This window comes from Equus przewalskii, chromosome 20 (genome assembly GCF_037783145.1).
Source record: "Equus przewalskii isolate Varuska chromosome 20, EquPr2, whole genome shotgun sequence".
In the NCBI taxonomy this organism is placed as follows: Eukaryota; Metazoa; Chordata; class Mammalia; order Perissodactyla; family Equidae; genus Equus; species Equus przewalskii.
Window position 1 is genome coordinate 31,984,743 of NC_091850.1, and position 16,552 is coordinate 32,001,294.

General features: G+C 36.7%; 1 protein-coding gene and 1 long non-coding RNA gene across 2 annotated transcripts in view; both read left to right on the forward strand.

Annotated features, from left to right (window-relative positions):
• GOLPH3 (golgi phosphoprotein 3) overlaps nucleotides 1-13,202 on the forward strand; it is a 54,093-nt gene extending 40,891 nt beyond the window's left edge. The window contains exons 3-4 of the mRNA XM_070587122.1: nucleotides 3,976-4,090; nucleotides 11,291-13,202. Coding sequence (XP_070443223.1) covers nucleotides 3,976-4,090; nucleotides 11,291-11,715 — 540 coding nt within the window. The 3' untranslated portion in view covers nucleotides 11,716-13,202. The remainder of the gene's footprint in view (nucleotides 1-3,975; nucleotides 4,091-11,290) is intronic.
• Nucleotides 13,203-13,645: 443 nt separating this feature from the next.
• On the forward strand, nucleotides 13,646-15,841 carry LOC103562067 (uncharacterized). Its single transcript, XR_011530430.1, has 4 exons — nucleotides 13,646-13,835; nucleotides 14,924-14,999; nucleotides 15,407-15,460; nucleotides 15,742-15,841. It is a non-coding gene; the product is annotated as an uncharacterized lncRNA (long non-coding RNA).
• The last annotated feature ends 711 nt before the right edge of the window (nucleotides 15,842-16,552 follow it).

A 16,552-nucleotide genomic window follows, 5' to 3' on the forward strand; every position in this document is an offset into this window, starting at 1 on the left:
CGTCATTAGACTATTTTGTCATTGTACGAACATCACAGAGCATGCTTACACAAACCTGGATAGTGTAGTTTACTACTCTACTACTCCAACTACGCCTAGGCCATGTGGTATGGAGCTTACGGGACCACCATCATGGTGGTATGCAGTGCGTAACTGTATTGGCTAGTTTATAGAATTTTAACTTCAACCACAATCTCAAATTTTAAAATTGTTTCTCTTCTAGTCTGTTACTGTTTCTTGGGGGCGTTGTGTTTCAAAACTGTTTTTTCCTCAATACAGTGTCCCAAAGAAATCCAAAAAGCTTTTGGTCAGAACTCTACTTTTTTGGATTGCTATGTTATAGAGAATAATAATCCTGAGGCAAAGAAAGCCAAGAATGTATTCTTGAAAATTATATGCAAAGTAAACATAGTGTAACAGAAAATATTCTTCATGGGAGTTTTAAATTAAATCTAGTCTAGTCATTTAAAGTCAAATGAACTGACATGAGATTAGTTTTTAAATTACTGTTAACTATATCATAAATCAGAATGTAATTTTTATTTCATTTTACTGTGTAACTGTTGATTTATGGAGGAAAAAAACCTTAAGAATCTGCCATTATAATTATCAATGAAATACATAGGTTGCTACTAATTAACTATAGCAATTATAAGTAATTTTGCATTAATGTTATGGAGCCCTGACCTGAATTGAAAAGATTTTGATACTGGTTCTTTTTGTGGGACCAGTTTTGTGTTGGTTATCAACAAATTATTTGCTCTTTTGTTCATTTATTCATTCATCATATATTTATTTACCACTTAAATCTGCTGTTTACTGTGCTCGACTCTGGGAATACAGTGGTGACCAAGAGACTTATGCGCCCTGCTTACATGGGCTTGTTATTTCATCTGCTTGTTTGTGTGATCTTAGCGAGGTAGTCAGTATGTCTCTTGGAAAGATACTCCAGTATGATTTAATTTACTCACTTAAAAATAGTTATTGCTTTTATTTAGATAATATATATATATATATATAAATACTTAGAAAATCAGGTGGTAGTAAAAGGCTTATAACACAAAAGAACCATCGCTAAGCACCTTCCTCACTCCTTAGTCCTGCTCCTGGGAGGCACTTAGTCTCAGTCCTTGTGTTAGTTTCCTAAGGCTGCCCTGACAAATTGCCACACGCTTGGTGGCTTGCTACAACAGACGTCTGTTCTTTCACTGTTTGGAGCCGCAGTGTGCTCTTCCTTTCCTCTCCTAGTTTCTGGTAGCTCCAGGCTTTCCTTGGCTTCTGGCTGGATCTCCCTCTGCTCTGTCTTCACATTGGCTTCTCTTCTGTGTGTCTCTATGTTGTGTGCCTCTTAGACACTTTCTTTATATTTAGGGCCCATCTGGATAATCCAGGATGATCTCATCTCCAGATCTAATTTAACTTAATTTCATCTTCAGAGACTTAATTTTTGCAAATAAGATTTGGGGATTAAGTTCTTGGGGTTAGGACACGGACACCTTTTGATGGCCACCAGTCAACTTGCTACAGTTCTCTTAGCTGTTTCTTTTGGAGTTTACCTCCATATTTCTACTCCTGTCCCCTCATCTTCCTAATAGATTCTTTCATAATTTTTGGCAAAACAGTAATGATTTTTTATATTATTACGATTATCTTAATGTTATTGTCTGCAGAGTTAAGTTATATCCTATGATATTTTTCTTTGTTGTATAGTTTTTTCTAGAGTTAATAATTCTTCTTTTTAAAGTTTTCTACGTACCCATCCTTTTCCTTACATGTTCCATCAGAGAAAAATTAGCATTATTAATTTTCAGATGTTCAAATACATTGATGACTGCATTAAAATTTGCCTTGTGCTCCAGTCTAGACTGGTTGTGCTTTGGTTCTCCTGGGACTTTGTGTCACTTTTTTCCAGAAAACAACCTCCTGTTTTCTGGATCTAGTATTTTCTTCTACCCTTGTGGAAGGAAAAAGTTTTGAGATTTTCTTTTGGTCTTTTCTGATGTTAAAGGCTTTCCTTCACATGTCTTAACATCCTTGATTATCTGTTCATATTTGAGAATGAGGCTCCCCCCTCCAAGAAAAAAAACACTAACTAGAAATTATATATGTGGGCAGAGAATATTTACTAATAGGCCACACATTAGTGAATTTTGTTAAGGAGTTGAGAACTTACTCATTGAAGTAATTGAAGAATTTTAAGCAGAAGCAGTGGGATGTCATGATACGATTGGCTTTTTGGAAAGATCAGTGAGGAGAATGGATTGAAAGGGGCTAAAACTAGTTCATGGAAATTTAAGTTAATCTAAGTGAAAGATAACCAGATTAGTCAGATTACAATAACTGCAGAGGTGATGGAGAAAAATTGTCCCTCTGAGAGAGATTAGGGGACAGAATTTGATAAGAAGAAAGATCCAGCTATACCCAAGTTATTGTGAGCCTGGTATGAGACCTGTCTCAAAGGAGTGGGCGTGAGGTGGGTTTGAGGACAGATTACAGTGGCTTTAAGGAGTAAGTGGGAAGTAAGAAGTGGTGGCATGACCAGTTTGTAGACTTACAACTTTTTCTCCCAAAGTTCTCCTTTCTTTTTTCTTATTCTCTCTGACCCCCAACTAAAAGCATAGACTAGAATGACACTGTCCAGTAGAACCTTCTGTGATGATAAAAATGTTCTATATTTGCACTAATACCATAGCCACTAGCTGCATGTGTCTATGAGCCAGATGCTTAAAATTTGGCTAGCGCAAATTGAGACGGTGTAAATAAAAACACACACTGGATTTTTGAAGACTTGCTATGGAAAAAGAAGGTAAAATATCTTAATTTGAAAATATTTTTTACATGTTAGTATTTTGACTATAGTGGGTTAAATCAAATATATTAAAATTAATTTCACAGGTTTCTTTTTCTTTTTTGATATAACTACTAAAAATTTTAAAAGATTTGTGGCTTGCATTTGTGGTTCCACTTACATTTCTGTTAGGTCATGCTTTCTCAAATAGATATTGTATGTATTTTTTAATCTTTCAGAAGATTGAACAAAAAGGGTAAAGGGCACATTGTTGAGGGCAAATTTAAGAGAGGACTGTTGCATTTAAAAAATAATATTGTTAAATTTCATGGCCTTTTAATAGCTAACATAAAATAATGTAACAGACATAAAGTAATATAACAGATTCAAATTTGATTTTATAGAATTTCAATTAAGAATTTGTTGCTTATCCAAGAACATTAATGAAGGCTATAGGAATATAATACTTGGCTAAAGCAGTATAGTATTTTCCTCTGTTCATCCCCCGTGTCTGGATTTGTCCCCTCTTAAGATAAATTCTATATCCCAATGTAGTTAAAAAAGAATTTGATAGTATTTAAAAATTTTATGTAATCAAACCTGTTGCTATTTTCTTCAAGGTTTCTGTTACAATTTTGAAAAAACCTTTCTCATCCCCAAAATTATATTTCATATTTAAATCTTTATCTTTTATTGTGGTATAAGCTCTGAGGAGCCAAATCTTACTTTTTACTTCTAATTTGGTAGCCAATTGTTTTAAATAACATTTACTGAAAAATTCGTTTCTCCATTGATGTAAAAACGCCACCTTTATCATATACAGAATTCTTATATATAACCGAGGCTCTTTCTGGAGCTAATAAAGGTTTAAAAAATGAATTTCTGGATCAAATAGCCCCAGGTTCAACAATGAAGTGAATTACAGTGAGTATAAACTGTTTTAGCATTTTCCTTTACTGATTATTGCGTAGTAACTTTATTTTCATTCATGATTGTAGCTAATCTGGTGAGTTTGAATATTGGATTTCCTTAATAGAGAATTAATTTAAAATCTGAACTTTGACACTGTATGAACTCTTGGGACTTTAAACATAATGAATTATTTGCATAATTAAGTTTTTTGTTTGAAGAGATCAAGTCAGAGGAAAGGAATCGGGATCATGTCTGTCTTATTGCTTCCGTTTTAGGTGATCTGTAAGTCAGATGCTCCAACAGGGGACGTTCTTCTTGACGAAGCTCTGAAGCATGTTAAGGAGACTCAGCCTCCAGAGACTGTCCAGAACTGGATTGAATTACTTAGTGGTAAGTTTCTTTGCATAAACTAAAAGCTGAATTATGTCTGAGAGTTTTTTGTAAAAGTTTAAAATGTTTTTGAAAGAAACGTGGGCAAAATAGCCAAAAGCTTGTTTAGTTATTTAGACAGACTTGAAAGTTATCAGTCACTGAACGGGGAAAGTAGTGGTTTTTAAAATTTCATCCCCTTTAACAGACTGTTGAATGAGATGTAATATTCTTCCTTAGAGCTCCTGCCGTTCTTTATCTAAATGACCTTACGCTACCTTATTCTGGATAGGCTAGGTTAAGCTGTGGTAACAAACAGCCCCCAAACGTCAGTGCTCTAAAATACCATTTTGTTTCTCACTCATGCTAAGTCCATCACAGGCGACTTCATTCTCACTCTGGCAACCCTGAGTGGATCCGCCACCATCTCAAGCATTGTCAGTCACTGTTGTAAAGGGAAGAAGAGCACAGCACATCACTTAAGTTTCTACTCAGAAATGACACACAGTTAGGTTTCATTGGTCAGAGCAAACTGTATGGCCTCCCCTAACTTGAAGGAGACAGGAAAGTGCAGCTGTAGGGGAGAACCTGAAATGTTTGGGTGATGGCACTAATGACTATTACATTTATATTAAAGTTGTTTGTGTATTTGTCTAATCTTGTAGGTAGTGGGCTGCTTGAGTATAGGACCCAAGTTATGTTGCTCTCCTCTCTACTGTTATGTAAAACAGAACTTCTGCATACATGTATTGTTATTTCGTTTCATGTTCAAGCATACTCCTGTTTAGAGGAACTGTTTTAAAAACATTTGGACCTTGTCAGAGATTGGTAATTAACATGAATTTTTCTCACTTATAAATAGTTTCTAAGATAGTTCTTCTGTCAGTAAAAGATTTTGAGTTTTGCATGTTTGTTTATTTAAAAATTGAATACACATACCCTATTCTTAGCTAATGGAGTAATAATGGGCACTCTGCACTTAGGGCAGCCTTCACTCTTCCTTCTTATTGGTAGAGAACATAAACTTATTCACACAGTCCTCTTGATGATTTTGAAATTTTTATTTTGACCATCCTTTTTAGATCTGCTGATACGGTTTTTTGTTACTTCATTAAGAGCAACTTTAACTCTACCCTTTTCCCCCTTCGTGTTTGTGATATTGATGTTGTCTTCAATTATAATTTCTTTTGCAGGAATCTTTTAAAATTACTTTGCTTGTTTGATGAGGATTTATTTGGTTAAAACTAGATAATATAATCCACAAATCCACTTACACAGCACATACCAGTACAGTACGTCACTGTGTCCATCACATTCTCAGTCCCCTCTGGGTTAGCTTTCCACTTATGCCTCTTGGCGACATGGCAGCCATTTGACAGAGACTCAGGGTGTTAACATTAACTCCATGTGTTAAATATTAGTAGATACAATTTTTTTAGATAAAAATAGAGTACCCCAATGGATCCTTTTGCACATTCTAAGGAGATCGCTGGCCTGGGCACTCTTTGGGTCATGCTCTATGTTGTGCTGCCATTGGTGGCTCATTACCACTTCTGTGATTGCAAATTAGAATTTGTAATTGGTTTCTTCACTGGCCAAAAGGAGAGTTTCTCAAAGTTGTACTTAATTTTTCGGCAGACAAGTCCCAGTGCTCAAGTTCTTTTTATGGAATATAGTGAGTTTTGCCTTAACATTGATGTTATTGTGCCACTTAGCATATGGAGATGTTTTCAGATGCTCCATCCATCAGTGATCTCTCTATCTTACATTACATGTGCTAACAGCACTTTGGGCTTTGGTTTAATAACCAATTCCCATCAGATTTCCTAGGACAGTTTATATACCTTAAATTGAGTTCATTAGTATGAATTCAGTTAGTGTGGCATGCAGAGGTTGAATCTCAACATTTAAGGAGGCTGTATACTTCTTTTTTTTTAAGATTTTATTTTTTTCTTTTTCTCCCCAAAACCCTCCGGTACATAGTTGTGTATTCTTCGTTGTGGGTTCTTCTAGTTGTGGCATGTGGGACGCTGCCTCAGCGTGGTCTGATGAGCAGTGCCATGTCCGCGCCCAGGATTCGAACCAACGAAACACTGGGCCGCCTGCAGCGGAGCGCGCGAACTTAACCACTCGGCCACGGGGCCAGCCCCAGGAGGCTGTATACTTCTTAAATTTATCTGGTACATAACATTTTGTGAAAGTAACTTATCCAGTAATCAATATAAATACTGCCTGAACTTGGTTATCAACTTGGGCTCCTTGTGTATTGTTCTCACCTGATTGAGGAGTAAAAAGATGGCAGGAGTCTCAGTTTTGTATGTACAGTGAAGGTTTTGTCAGTGTCCATTTGAATTAGGAATTTGGGTTACTGTGAGGCTAATACTTTTTTTTTTTTTTTTTTAAAAACAATATCCTGTAAGTTTAGGCCAGAATATCGCCTTATAGCACTTTAGTTGCATGTTTTGGACATATATTAGAAATGAATCGTAATTTCAGCATACAAAGGAATTCAGAGTGAGAGAAGGAGGACAAAGCACATTTCTTTTAAATTAAGAAAACAACTACTTCCTACGTAGTTAACGTGCTGATAGCAGCTTGGTGATTTTTTTTAAAACAGCATTCTTTTTATTGTGGTAAAAGGTACACATCACAACACTTAACCACTTTAGCCATTTTTAAGTGCTCAGTTCTGTAGCCAGCTTGTTGATTTTTAAATTTTTAAAAATTTCAGTTGCTTCAAGGTAATGAATGGTATCAAATACCAGTTATTGCAGCAATACTGACATAAGTGCTATGAAACTTAGGAAAAAAACGTGCTTCCAGACTAAAAGAATCTTAAAATCCATTGGGGGGAACAGTTGTATGTTTCTCATAGTTTGATAACAGATAAGAGTTTAACAACCTGGTTGTCTGAAAGTGCAGTGCTCAGAGAAAAGAGAAATCCTTGAGAGCTTTGGTAGTTGGAGGAGGAAGGGGAACTTGGATTAGGCCTTTGAAGGGTAACAATGAGACAAAAAGAAGGAAGTGTTCCTGTTCAGAGCCATTAGAGGGAGTAGTAAAAGACCTGTCCTTACACGGCTAAGTCTGCGCTTGCTACTTGGTTTTCAAAACTGTGTGCTATGCCATATTGTTGAGAGGTATGTGCATAGGCGGTAAGATTATATGTAAAGAGAAGAGAATGATTAACAGAAGTCAGTCTGGTGATTGCCTCCGAGGAGAAGGCACTCGGGCGGCACTCAAAAGTACTGATGAAGGTCTCTTTTATCTGGGGTGGAGGGATACCTAGAGGTTCATTTTATTGCTACTTACACTGTATGTATATACATCCTAAAACTACCGATAAATTGTGGACATTATTTATGTATCTCATTAGTCAACAATTTAATAAATATACATATATTAGAGACAAAGACTTCAAAATGTTTAAAGACTGGCTTTCTGCAATCTTAAGACATGTAGTTGATCACTTTGGTCACAAGGTGTCACTAGAGTGCCACATTTATGAACAAAGCTGCTTTTAGTTTTGTAGCTTGATGTCGAGGAAGATAGAAGATTTTTGTAGTGAAATTATTTAGGTGCCTGTCAGTATGTCATTTACACTGAAGTAATTGTTGGGCAACGGATATAAGTGATCTTTGAAGAACTTTTCCTCTCTGTGTATACTTCTCACAATTTCCTTTACAAAAAGGTGAACTATAAATAAATTCTATGCATTTTAAATTCTCGTGCTTAACTTATAGTCTTTTCACATAGACAATGAATAATTTAGGGACTGATCAGTAACAATATGGATCACAGTAACATCTTTTTAAAAATCTAGAATTTTGAGCACTGTTCATTCATCAGGCATTTATTATAAAGTATTTAAAACATATTCAATATTCTGCTTAAATTGAAGCAGCTAAATTTTTAGTAGCTAGTAGAAGTTAAACCTTTATTGTATCTTCTCTTTACTCATCCAACCACCCTCCTCTCATCCCAATTTATAATGGTGTCTTAAGTATGCTAATCTCGGGGATCACTTTATTTTTTGGATTTAGCTTAATTTGGTTCTTTTTTAAAAGGCAGAAATCTCAGGGTGCCAAGACACTTGCACAGAGTTATTTCATTGCACCTTTTTTTGGGTGCCAAAAATAGTATTAAACAATATTTGCCTGTAACCCATACTGTTTCAGCCTTCTGCTTATGAGATTTCTTCATTGTTTTCAAATATTTGAAGAGATCTGAATAACATTTTTGTTGGAGTTGAGCACACAAGGTTTGCCCTTTTCTAGGGGAATGCTACAAAAGAAGATGATGTCTCAGTCCTTTTTTATTACTTCCTCTGAGGCAGAAGTGATTGCCCATGAGAAGGTCCAGTCATAAATGGAACACCTTATTTGAAGGTGGGTCTGTCCTGGCTCTTCCTGTTTTTAGAAGCAACACTAAACTGTAAGGCAGCATATTTTGCACTTGGGGAATTTCTCACAGGAGCTTCGTAAGCATTAGCTCGTTCCATTAGTTGCAATGTGTAAGATTTACTTGTGGATAACGTGTGGATAAACCTGAGTATGACTTCAGTAAAATAGACAGTAAGTCATAAACTGATAATCTCATTTATTTCCCATGAGGAAGAAAAAAATTGTAGCAGCATTAGAGGGATTTTTGGTTTTTTTAGGTCTTCAAAGAAAAATTTAACTATGAGTTTCTCAGAATACTTGATTTTTTTTTTTCTTCCTACCCATATTGTTTGGGCACAGATGCCCAAGATATTCTCTGAGGCATAGAATAGTGAGTTGCCAGGGAATAGTGTTTCTTTGATAATTGACAAATTATTATAAGCATAGTTAATTAATCTTAGACTTGAACTGCAGTTTTTTATAGGCTTTTATGTAAATTTGACTACTGATTATTTTATGTTTATTAATTTAAATTTCCAAAAGTCAATTAAGAATGTCAGAAAACACAACCTAGCCAATTCTAGCCTACTGTGTTAGGCTGCCTACCATGTGCCAATGACATTACAAAACAAAACAAAACCCAAACTGTCTGGTGAAGGGTGCGGCAGGCAGGCATTTTATTTATTGGGAAGACAGTGGGTTGGTACAACAATTAAAATTCTGCATGTAATCATTGCCTATCTATTTTGTTGTTTTTTCTGCATGGAATGCAGGCTCCTCTTCCTTTCATAGGATGACTTATGCTGGATTTCAGGATTTAGCTTGAAAGTTCTTTCCCCTGTAACTTTCCTAGAAATATCCCTTAACATCAAACCCGAGTAATTTCTTATTCCTCTGGGCACTTTGTTCATATTGTTTTTATGGCCTTATGTACATCTTATTTTAGCCAGTATGGTTAGTTGTATTATGAATCTGTTTCCTTCACTTGATTTTAAGTTCCTACTGTGTTAGAAATATGTCTTACTTATGTTTGTATTCTCAGTACCTAATGTGATTTTTCACATCGTTACAAATATGGTAAATTCTTTTGGCTAAAGTGCTGATTCTGTATGTGGATAAATAATAATAGCTTAAATTTATCGAGAGCTTACCACCTACCAGGCTCAGTTCTGAGGACTTGATATGTCTTTGACTCATTTAACCCTCATAATAGCGCTACACACTCGATACAGTTGTTATCCTCATTTTATAGATGAGGAAACAGGAGTAGAGAGGTTAAAGAACCTTGCCCAAGGTTGCCCAGCTAGGAGATGACCAAGTTGAGACCCACATCCGACCAGTCTGGCTCCAGAGCTGCTTGTTATAACTTGTCAGGCCATAAGCTTCATCAAGTAACTGTTAATTATTTCTTAACTTTAAATGTAGGTGTGGTTTGTTTAACATCTGAAATGGAAATAAGTAGAATTTCATTTATTATTGTATTATGTTTTTTTTCATATTATTAGGTTTTTAAATTTAGTAGGGTCCCAAACACATTTCAGCTCTTTTCCGTTTTGAAGTTACAAAGGAAATTGAATGCAATGATAGTTTTTCTTTTGTGGAAGCAGGTTTGCCAGGCCTTTTTATTTGAATGCAGGAGGTGACTTCAACATACTAATAATTCATGGTACCAACCCTTCAGTATTTGACAACTTTTTTGAAGTCCCTAGTTTTATAGAATGAATTGCAAAATGCACAACGGCAGTTCCAGATCATTCATTCTTTTTATTGTTTTCCGTTTTTTTTTTTTTTGTGAGGAAGATTGTCCTTGAGCTAACATCTGTGCCAATCTTCCTCTGCTTTTTGTATATGGGGCACTGCTGCAGCATGGTTTGAAGAGCGGTGTGTAGGTCCATGCCCGGGATCCAAATCTAGGAACCCTGGGCTGCCGAAGTGGAGCTAACGAACTTAACCACTACGCCACTGGGCTGGCACCTGGATCAGCTTATTTTTACGCTTTGTTAGGTCAGGTCTAGAGTAGCCTTTACTCATGGGCTAGTTTAGCCTTGCTACTAAGGTGTGATCCTTCTGGAGTCCCTTCTGAATGTTTTGGGTTTTCAGTGAGGCCTTTCCTTTCAGGCTATTGGCACTCAAGTTTTTCCCAGTTCTATGTGAACTCTTGAAATTGTTCAGCTGACAACTTTCTGGTCGTTTTCCTTTGCCCAGCCTTGTGGAGTTTCTCACCTTAACACAAGCAGCCTTGTTTTCAGCCAGACTCAAGGGAACACCATTGCAGATTTCTTATTCTGCATAGCTCTCTCTTCTCTAGTATTGTGCCTTGCATATTCCAGTTGCTCATGCCTCCCAGAACTCTGATCTCTGCCTTCTTAAACCACTGTGACTCCTGTGCTCTGCTTGGGGTCTTCCTTCCTGCTCTGCTGCCTAGAGTATGCCTTCAGGTAGTAAGCTTGGGCAGTAGTAGGGCTCACTTAGGTTTCTCTCAAGAGAAACTTTCTTTTGTCTATTTGTTGCAGATTGGTGTTTAACAAAAAGAAACATGTTATTTTGCTATTGGCTGCTTTTTGACAACAACTGTGGAGAGAGGCCAAACATAATTTAATATTTGGCTCATTTGGTCTTTCGAGTAACTGTTGTGCCTGAAAACGGGCCAGGTGTTTAGAACCCAGGGGCCTGTCCCTCAAGCGGTTCATGGTTTAGTTGGCAAGAAAACATAGTTGGATTTTCTTCTATTTCTCTGGAGGAAAGAAAATCAAATTTTACTGTTCATTTTAATAAAAGTACAAAATTTTATTAAGTTAGCAGATGATACTTTCATTTCTAACTTCTGAAATCTTTTGTTTAGGTGAGACATGGAATCCATTAAAATTGCATTATCAATTAAGAAATGTGCGGGAACGATTAGCTAAAAACCTGGTGGAAAAGGGTGTATTGACAACAGAGAAACAGAACTTCCTACTTTTTGACATGACAACACATCCCCTCACCAACAACAACATTAAGCAGCGTCTCATCAAGAAGGTACAGGAAGCTGTTCTTGACAAATGGGTAAATGACCCTCACCGCATGGACAAGCGCTTGCTGGCCCTCATTTACCTAGCCCACGCCTCGGATGTTCTGGAGAATGCTTTTGCTCCCCTTCTGGACGAGCAGTATGATTTAGCCACCAAGAGAGTGCGGCAGCTCCTCGACTTGGATCCTGAAGTGGAATGTCTGAAGGCCAACACCAATGAGGTTCTGTGGGCGGTGGTGGCAGCGTTCACCAAGTAACTCTGCTCAGAATGAAGTGTTCTCTCTCATGTAAACCAGTAGTTTTTCTTCTATTGACTTCTGGTTTTCTGCAATTTGTACTTTCCACACTATAATTGGCTTTTATTTTCTAAAACGGTGGGTGGCTTTTTCTTTTTTGTATGTATGCAGGATTCTGCTGGTACGAGAGGCCTTCCTCTTTCTGTTTTAAAAAAAGTTTTACTGCCACATTGGCATTCCATTCCTTCTTGCCATTCTCACTGTTACCCGTTTTGGGTTTCTGGTATGCTTTGACTTTCAAAGTACCTCCAGTCTGCTCACATGCACATCTTTTGGATTACCTCAGGTTGAGTTTTTCCCACATGTGCATGTACATCTAGCATTCTGCCTACAATTCAGACAGAAGTCACAAAAAGGCCTTTAACTCACCAAAGGTAAATATCTGTATCTATTAGGACATTTTATACATAGACCTCAGTTGAGATGTATACTTAGCAAAATTATTTTTAAATTGAAACAACACAGTAAATAATATAAAATGCCCCTTGGATTTTGCTTCCCATGTAAATCTATTGTATTATTACACTTGTTATAATTTTAACTATTAAATCATAAAGGTCCAACTGTTTCACGAAGCCAGTTTGGGATGGGCTGCATTCCAGTTATGCTGTATATAGTTTGAATTATATATAAATTGCCCCTTCTTCTGGCCACCCCTGCCTCCATCTTAGTATTTTGCAAGATTTAATTAGTTGTACACCTGGTGCCCCTCAGTTGCTTCAGTCATTATTATTTGATGGCAGAACAGACCTCTCATCATTGAAGGAGAGAGAAAAGATGTGTCTGATTGGTCCCAAGATTTTTTTGAGCTGTGCCATTCATGGCACTTTTTGCCTGTGCATCTCCTTTTTTGGATTTTTTTTGGATCTTACTATTTTTATCATTTCTGTAGGGAAGAGGCTTGTGACCAGTACTAATCTTGAGTACAGTTTTTTCTTTTTCTCTCCACAAGTAAATTAATGTCTGCTCTTGAGTGTCATTTATCTACTCACACTTCAAATCAAATGTCAGTCCTAGCAGATGTTGCATGTAAATTGTTAGCAAGTAATGACTACAACTCAGATGATTAAGAATTTTGTAACAGAAAGCTCTGCTATGTTTTGATTTTTCTATACAATTATGATAATTAGCACATTGTAAGACTATAAATCTTTGCTTTTTAAAGTTTATTTTTACTATTTCCTTATCACTGTTTATCGTATCACCATTGGCTTCATAATGTAAATACTATATATTGAACAAATTAAATGTCAAATTTTTTATTATCATAGTTCATGTTAATAGTGGGGCTTTCAGGTGTTTAGAGATTTTTTTGGTTAACATTCAATGCAAAAGTACTAGATGGTGTATAACTCTAGAGTTGAATTTTAAGGGATTCCCTAATATGTATACTATCTTTTTATCTGAAGTAATAAATAAACTATGATCTTGAAAGTGCCTGAATCAGAGCAAGCATGTCATTTGTGTTTTTTGTATTCTACCCTAGTTTTTTTTAATGAAGGTCTATAGCGTGGTAATCTTTCAGTGCAGGGGTTGGCAAACTTTTTGTTATAGGGCCAGATAGCAAATGTTGTAGGCTTTGTGAGCCATATATGGTGTTGCAACTACTCAACTCCGCTGAATGAAGGTTGTCATAGACAATAGAAGTAAATGGGTGAGGCTGTGTTCCAATAGAACTTTATTTTCAAGAACAGGCAGCTGGCCATGGGCAGTAGTTTGCTAGTCCCCCTTTTAATGCGTGTAAAAAGATTTTCTCTCCATTAAAATAACCACCTTTACCTCCAAAGCTGACACTACTGGTGGTAATTAAGTATAGAAACTATTCGTTTATAGTTTCTTCCCATAAATTGGACAACTCAACTGATACTAGTATCCTGGAATTTCTTTTCAGGTGAAGATTTAGTTTTTCCCTTGAAAAGAGTTTAGAAGTGAGGCAATGGATGTTTCTGAGGTATTCTTCACTTCAGCAGCAGCGTCTACATTCTCAAGCAAGGGAGGAGAAGGACGTTGCCTGAACTTCTGTCAGTGTTTGTTACAGAGCATGGTGCCCCATCAGCTCTACCAGTGTGGCCCTGACTTGAGTACGTGTTTTTATGTCCAGAGGAGAGAAAAAGTAGGGCAGTCCAGGGGGGAGAGTGTTGATCTAGAACTCTTTCGCCTATAAAATGCTGCTGCTTCCTGTCTTCCTGAAAGCAGTAATGGTGTGCCTCCATGGAAATAGTTATTCTGTGTGGTAGGAGCAGTATCTCCACAGGTGTTTGCCACTTTGGTTAAAAGCCTTCAGATCCAAGAATCAGGCAGTGATTTTTAATAACATCTACATAAAGATCTGTCGTGCAAAGAATCTGCTGCTTTTTGACTTCTTCATATGTTGTTTAATTTGATGTGTTCCTTAAAATAACCTGATCTAGAACAGTGCTCTCACAGAAGGGAGAAAGAAAACACACTCTGTGCCTAGTAAAGTATTTTACATCTTGTTTTGACCTTCCCAAACCCCAAGTACTATCTTCATTTAATGAAGAGCTGGCTTGGAGAGGATGATTTGCCCAATCTTATGTTATCTCGTGTTTGAGCTGTTAATGCTGAAGTGATTGTACTCAATTTTTCCTTTTCTTTTTGGGCACTAGGACTGGGTTGCTTTTCTCTAACAGAGACAAAAACAGCAGGCATGCAAGAATTTCTCATGGTAGTGCAAAATACAGTGATAAAAGGATATCTCAGCTTTATTCTCTATGTTCTCAGAAGAAAGAAGCATTGTCAGATGTCAAATGGCCAAGAAAGCTCCTGGCCTGCTGAAGCATGATTTCCCAGTGGTCTCTGACACATTCCATTATTCAGTTTTTCCCATTGTTTGTGAACAGATGGGTAAGATATACTCTTTTTAAGTACAACAAACCTTTGAATTTGATCATCACCCGAAGGAAAGTGAAAGAGGCTCCTGTCTGACTGGTTCAGTGGCAATATTGGACCGTTAAGTAATGACATCCAGCCTGATGATGGCAAGGGTCCATGACTGCTAGTGATGGCTACTCTTGCCCCCTGAACATAGAAACTGCTAGTCACAAGTCTATGTGAGGTATTTTATGAAGTTTGATTCCAACAATGTGGTCTCTCCATCTTGTATTAACTTATTACATATTGTCAGATGATATTGCTCTCTTTCATCCAGATCAAGATGACCAACACCTGAGGTAATTTCCAATCCATCACAGCCCCTTGGGTCCCAGAATGATATTCCTGGCTCTGTAAGTTCTGCACAAATGTCGTATGTTCTTTAATACTTCCAGAAGGTAGTAGTGTTAATGTTAACCTTACAGGTTATCCTTCAAAGAGGATGTGGATGGTACCATAGTTAAAGTGATACCCAAACTTTCTCAGCCCAGTGTCAGAATTGTATAGGCATTTACTCCTGAGAGACCAGTGGTGTACTCTGATTCCCACTAGCATTATATACTGGTATGCAATTTACTTTCTGTACTTCTTGTATCGTGGACAGCTTTCAGAATAAGCACCCATCATTCTTTTTAATAATTTTTGGCTTCATTGTATAACTTCTCTCACTAATGGGCATTTGGATTATTCTCGTTTTTCATTATTACAGATAGTGTTGTATAATTTTGTACATGTGTCTATATTTGTCTCATTTCTCTAGGAGGAATTACTAGAAGTGAATTTGCTCAAAGAGTCTGCCTTGAAAGTGTAAAAGGTAAAGTCAAATTGATTCCTGAGATTCATGTTAACTTATATTTCTACCAATAACGTGAATGCTAGTTTCTCACACCTTAGCCAATACTGTAAAGGGTATCATCAATCCTGGTCTTTGCCAAGCTCATAGGAGATAATGATCAAGTTATTTTAATTATTGAATGGTTGATTATCACTTATTATCTTTATTAGTAATTTGTATTTTTTTCTGTGAGTTACCTGTTCATGTTCCTTATCCATTTTTCTAATGAGCATTGATCTTTTTATGTATTGATTCATCAGGACTTGCCATATATCTTGCCATATATTCACAGGACTTGCTTGTGTCTGTGATGCAACTGGTTTTCTCAGTCTTTGGAGTTGGTATATGGTAAGTTTTTTTTTTTTTTTAACATTCGGAAAAGCGTCAGGTTCACTGCTGAGCATGGTATCTGTGGAGACCTTAATTGTCCTACTAAATTAGAGATCTGCCTGGTACTCAGATTTGGCATATGTATATGTACTTCATTAAAAATTTTTGGAAGTATGATTAAATATAACAGAAAAATCACATAAATATATAATTTATGAATATATATGTATACACTTAATTTTTATGACAAAAGTACAAATGGAAAACACATAAATATATAGGCTAATGAATTATTTTAAGGCAAACATGTCATCATCCAGGTGAAGATGGAACCTTGCCAGCTGTCCAGAAGCTGGTGAAGGCCGTCTCGTAATTATAGTCTCCCCAACACTAAGGGTAATCACCCTCCAGACCCAGTGTACATCTAATACTTTTGTTCTCTTTTGCTTCATTTTTTATTTGATGCGTCTTTTTAAGTTTCTCTTAATCTATAGTTTCTTCTCCCCCATCTCTCTTGCTTTTCCCCTTGCAAAATATTTGTTGATGAAATTGGATCACTTGTCCTGTAGAGTTCTGCAAAGTTTGGTTTTGCTGATTGCACCCACATGGTGTAGTTTAATGTGTTTTTCTGACGTGTGCACTTCCCAAGAGTTGGTCATTGGATCTAGAGGCTCCGTCAGATTCAGGTTTGTTGGTACAGGCAAGGCTGTTTCATAGGTGGTAGTGTCTCTTCCATCAGGA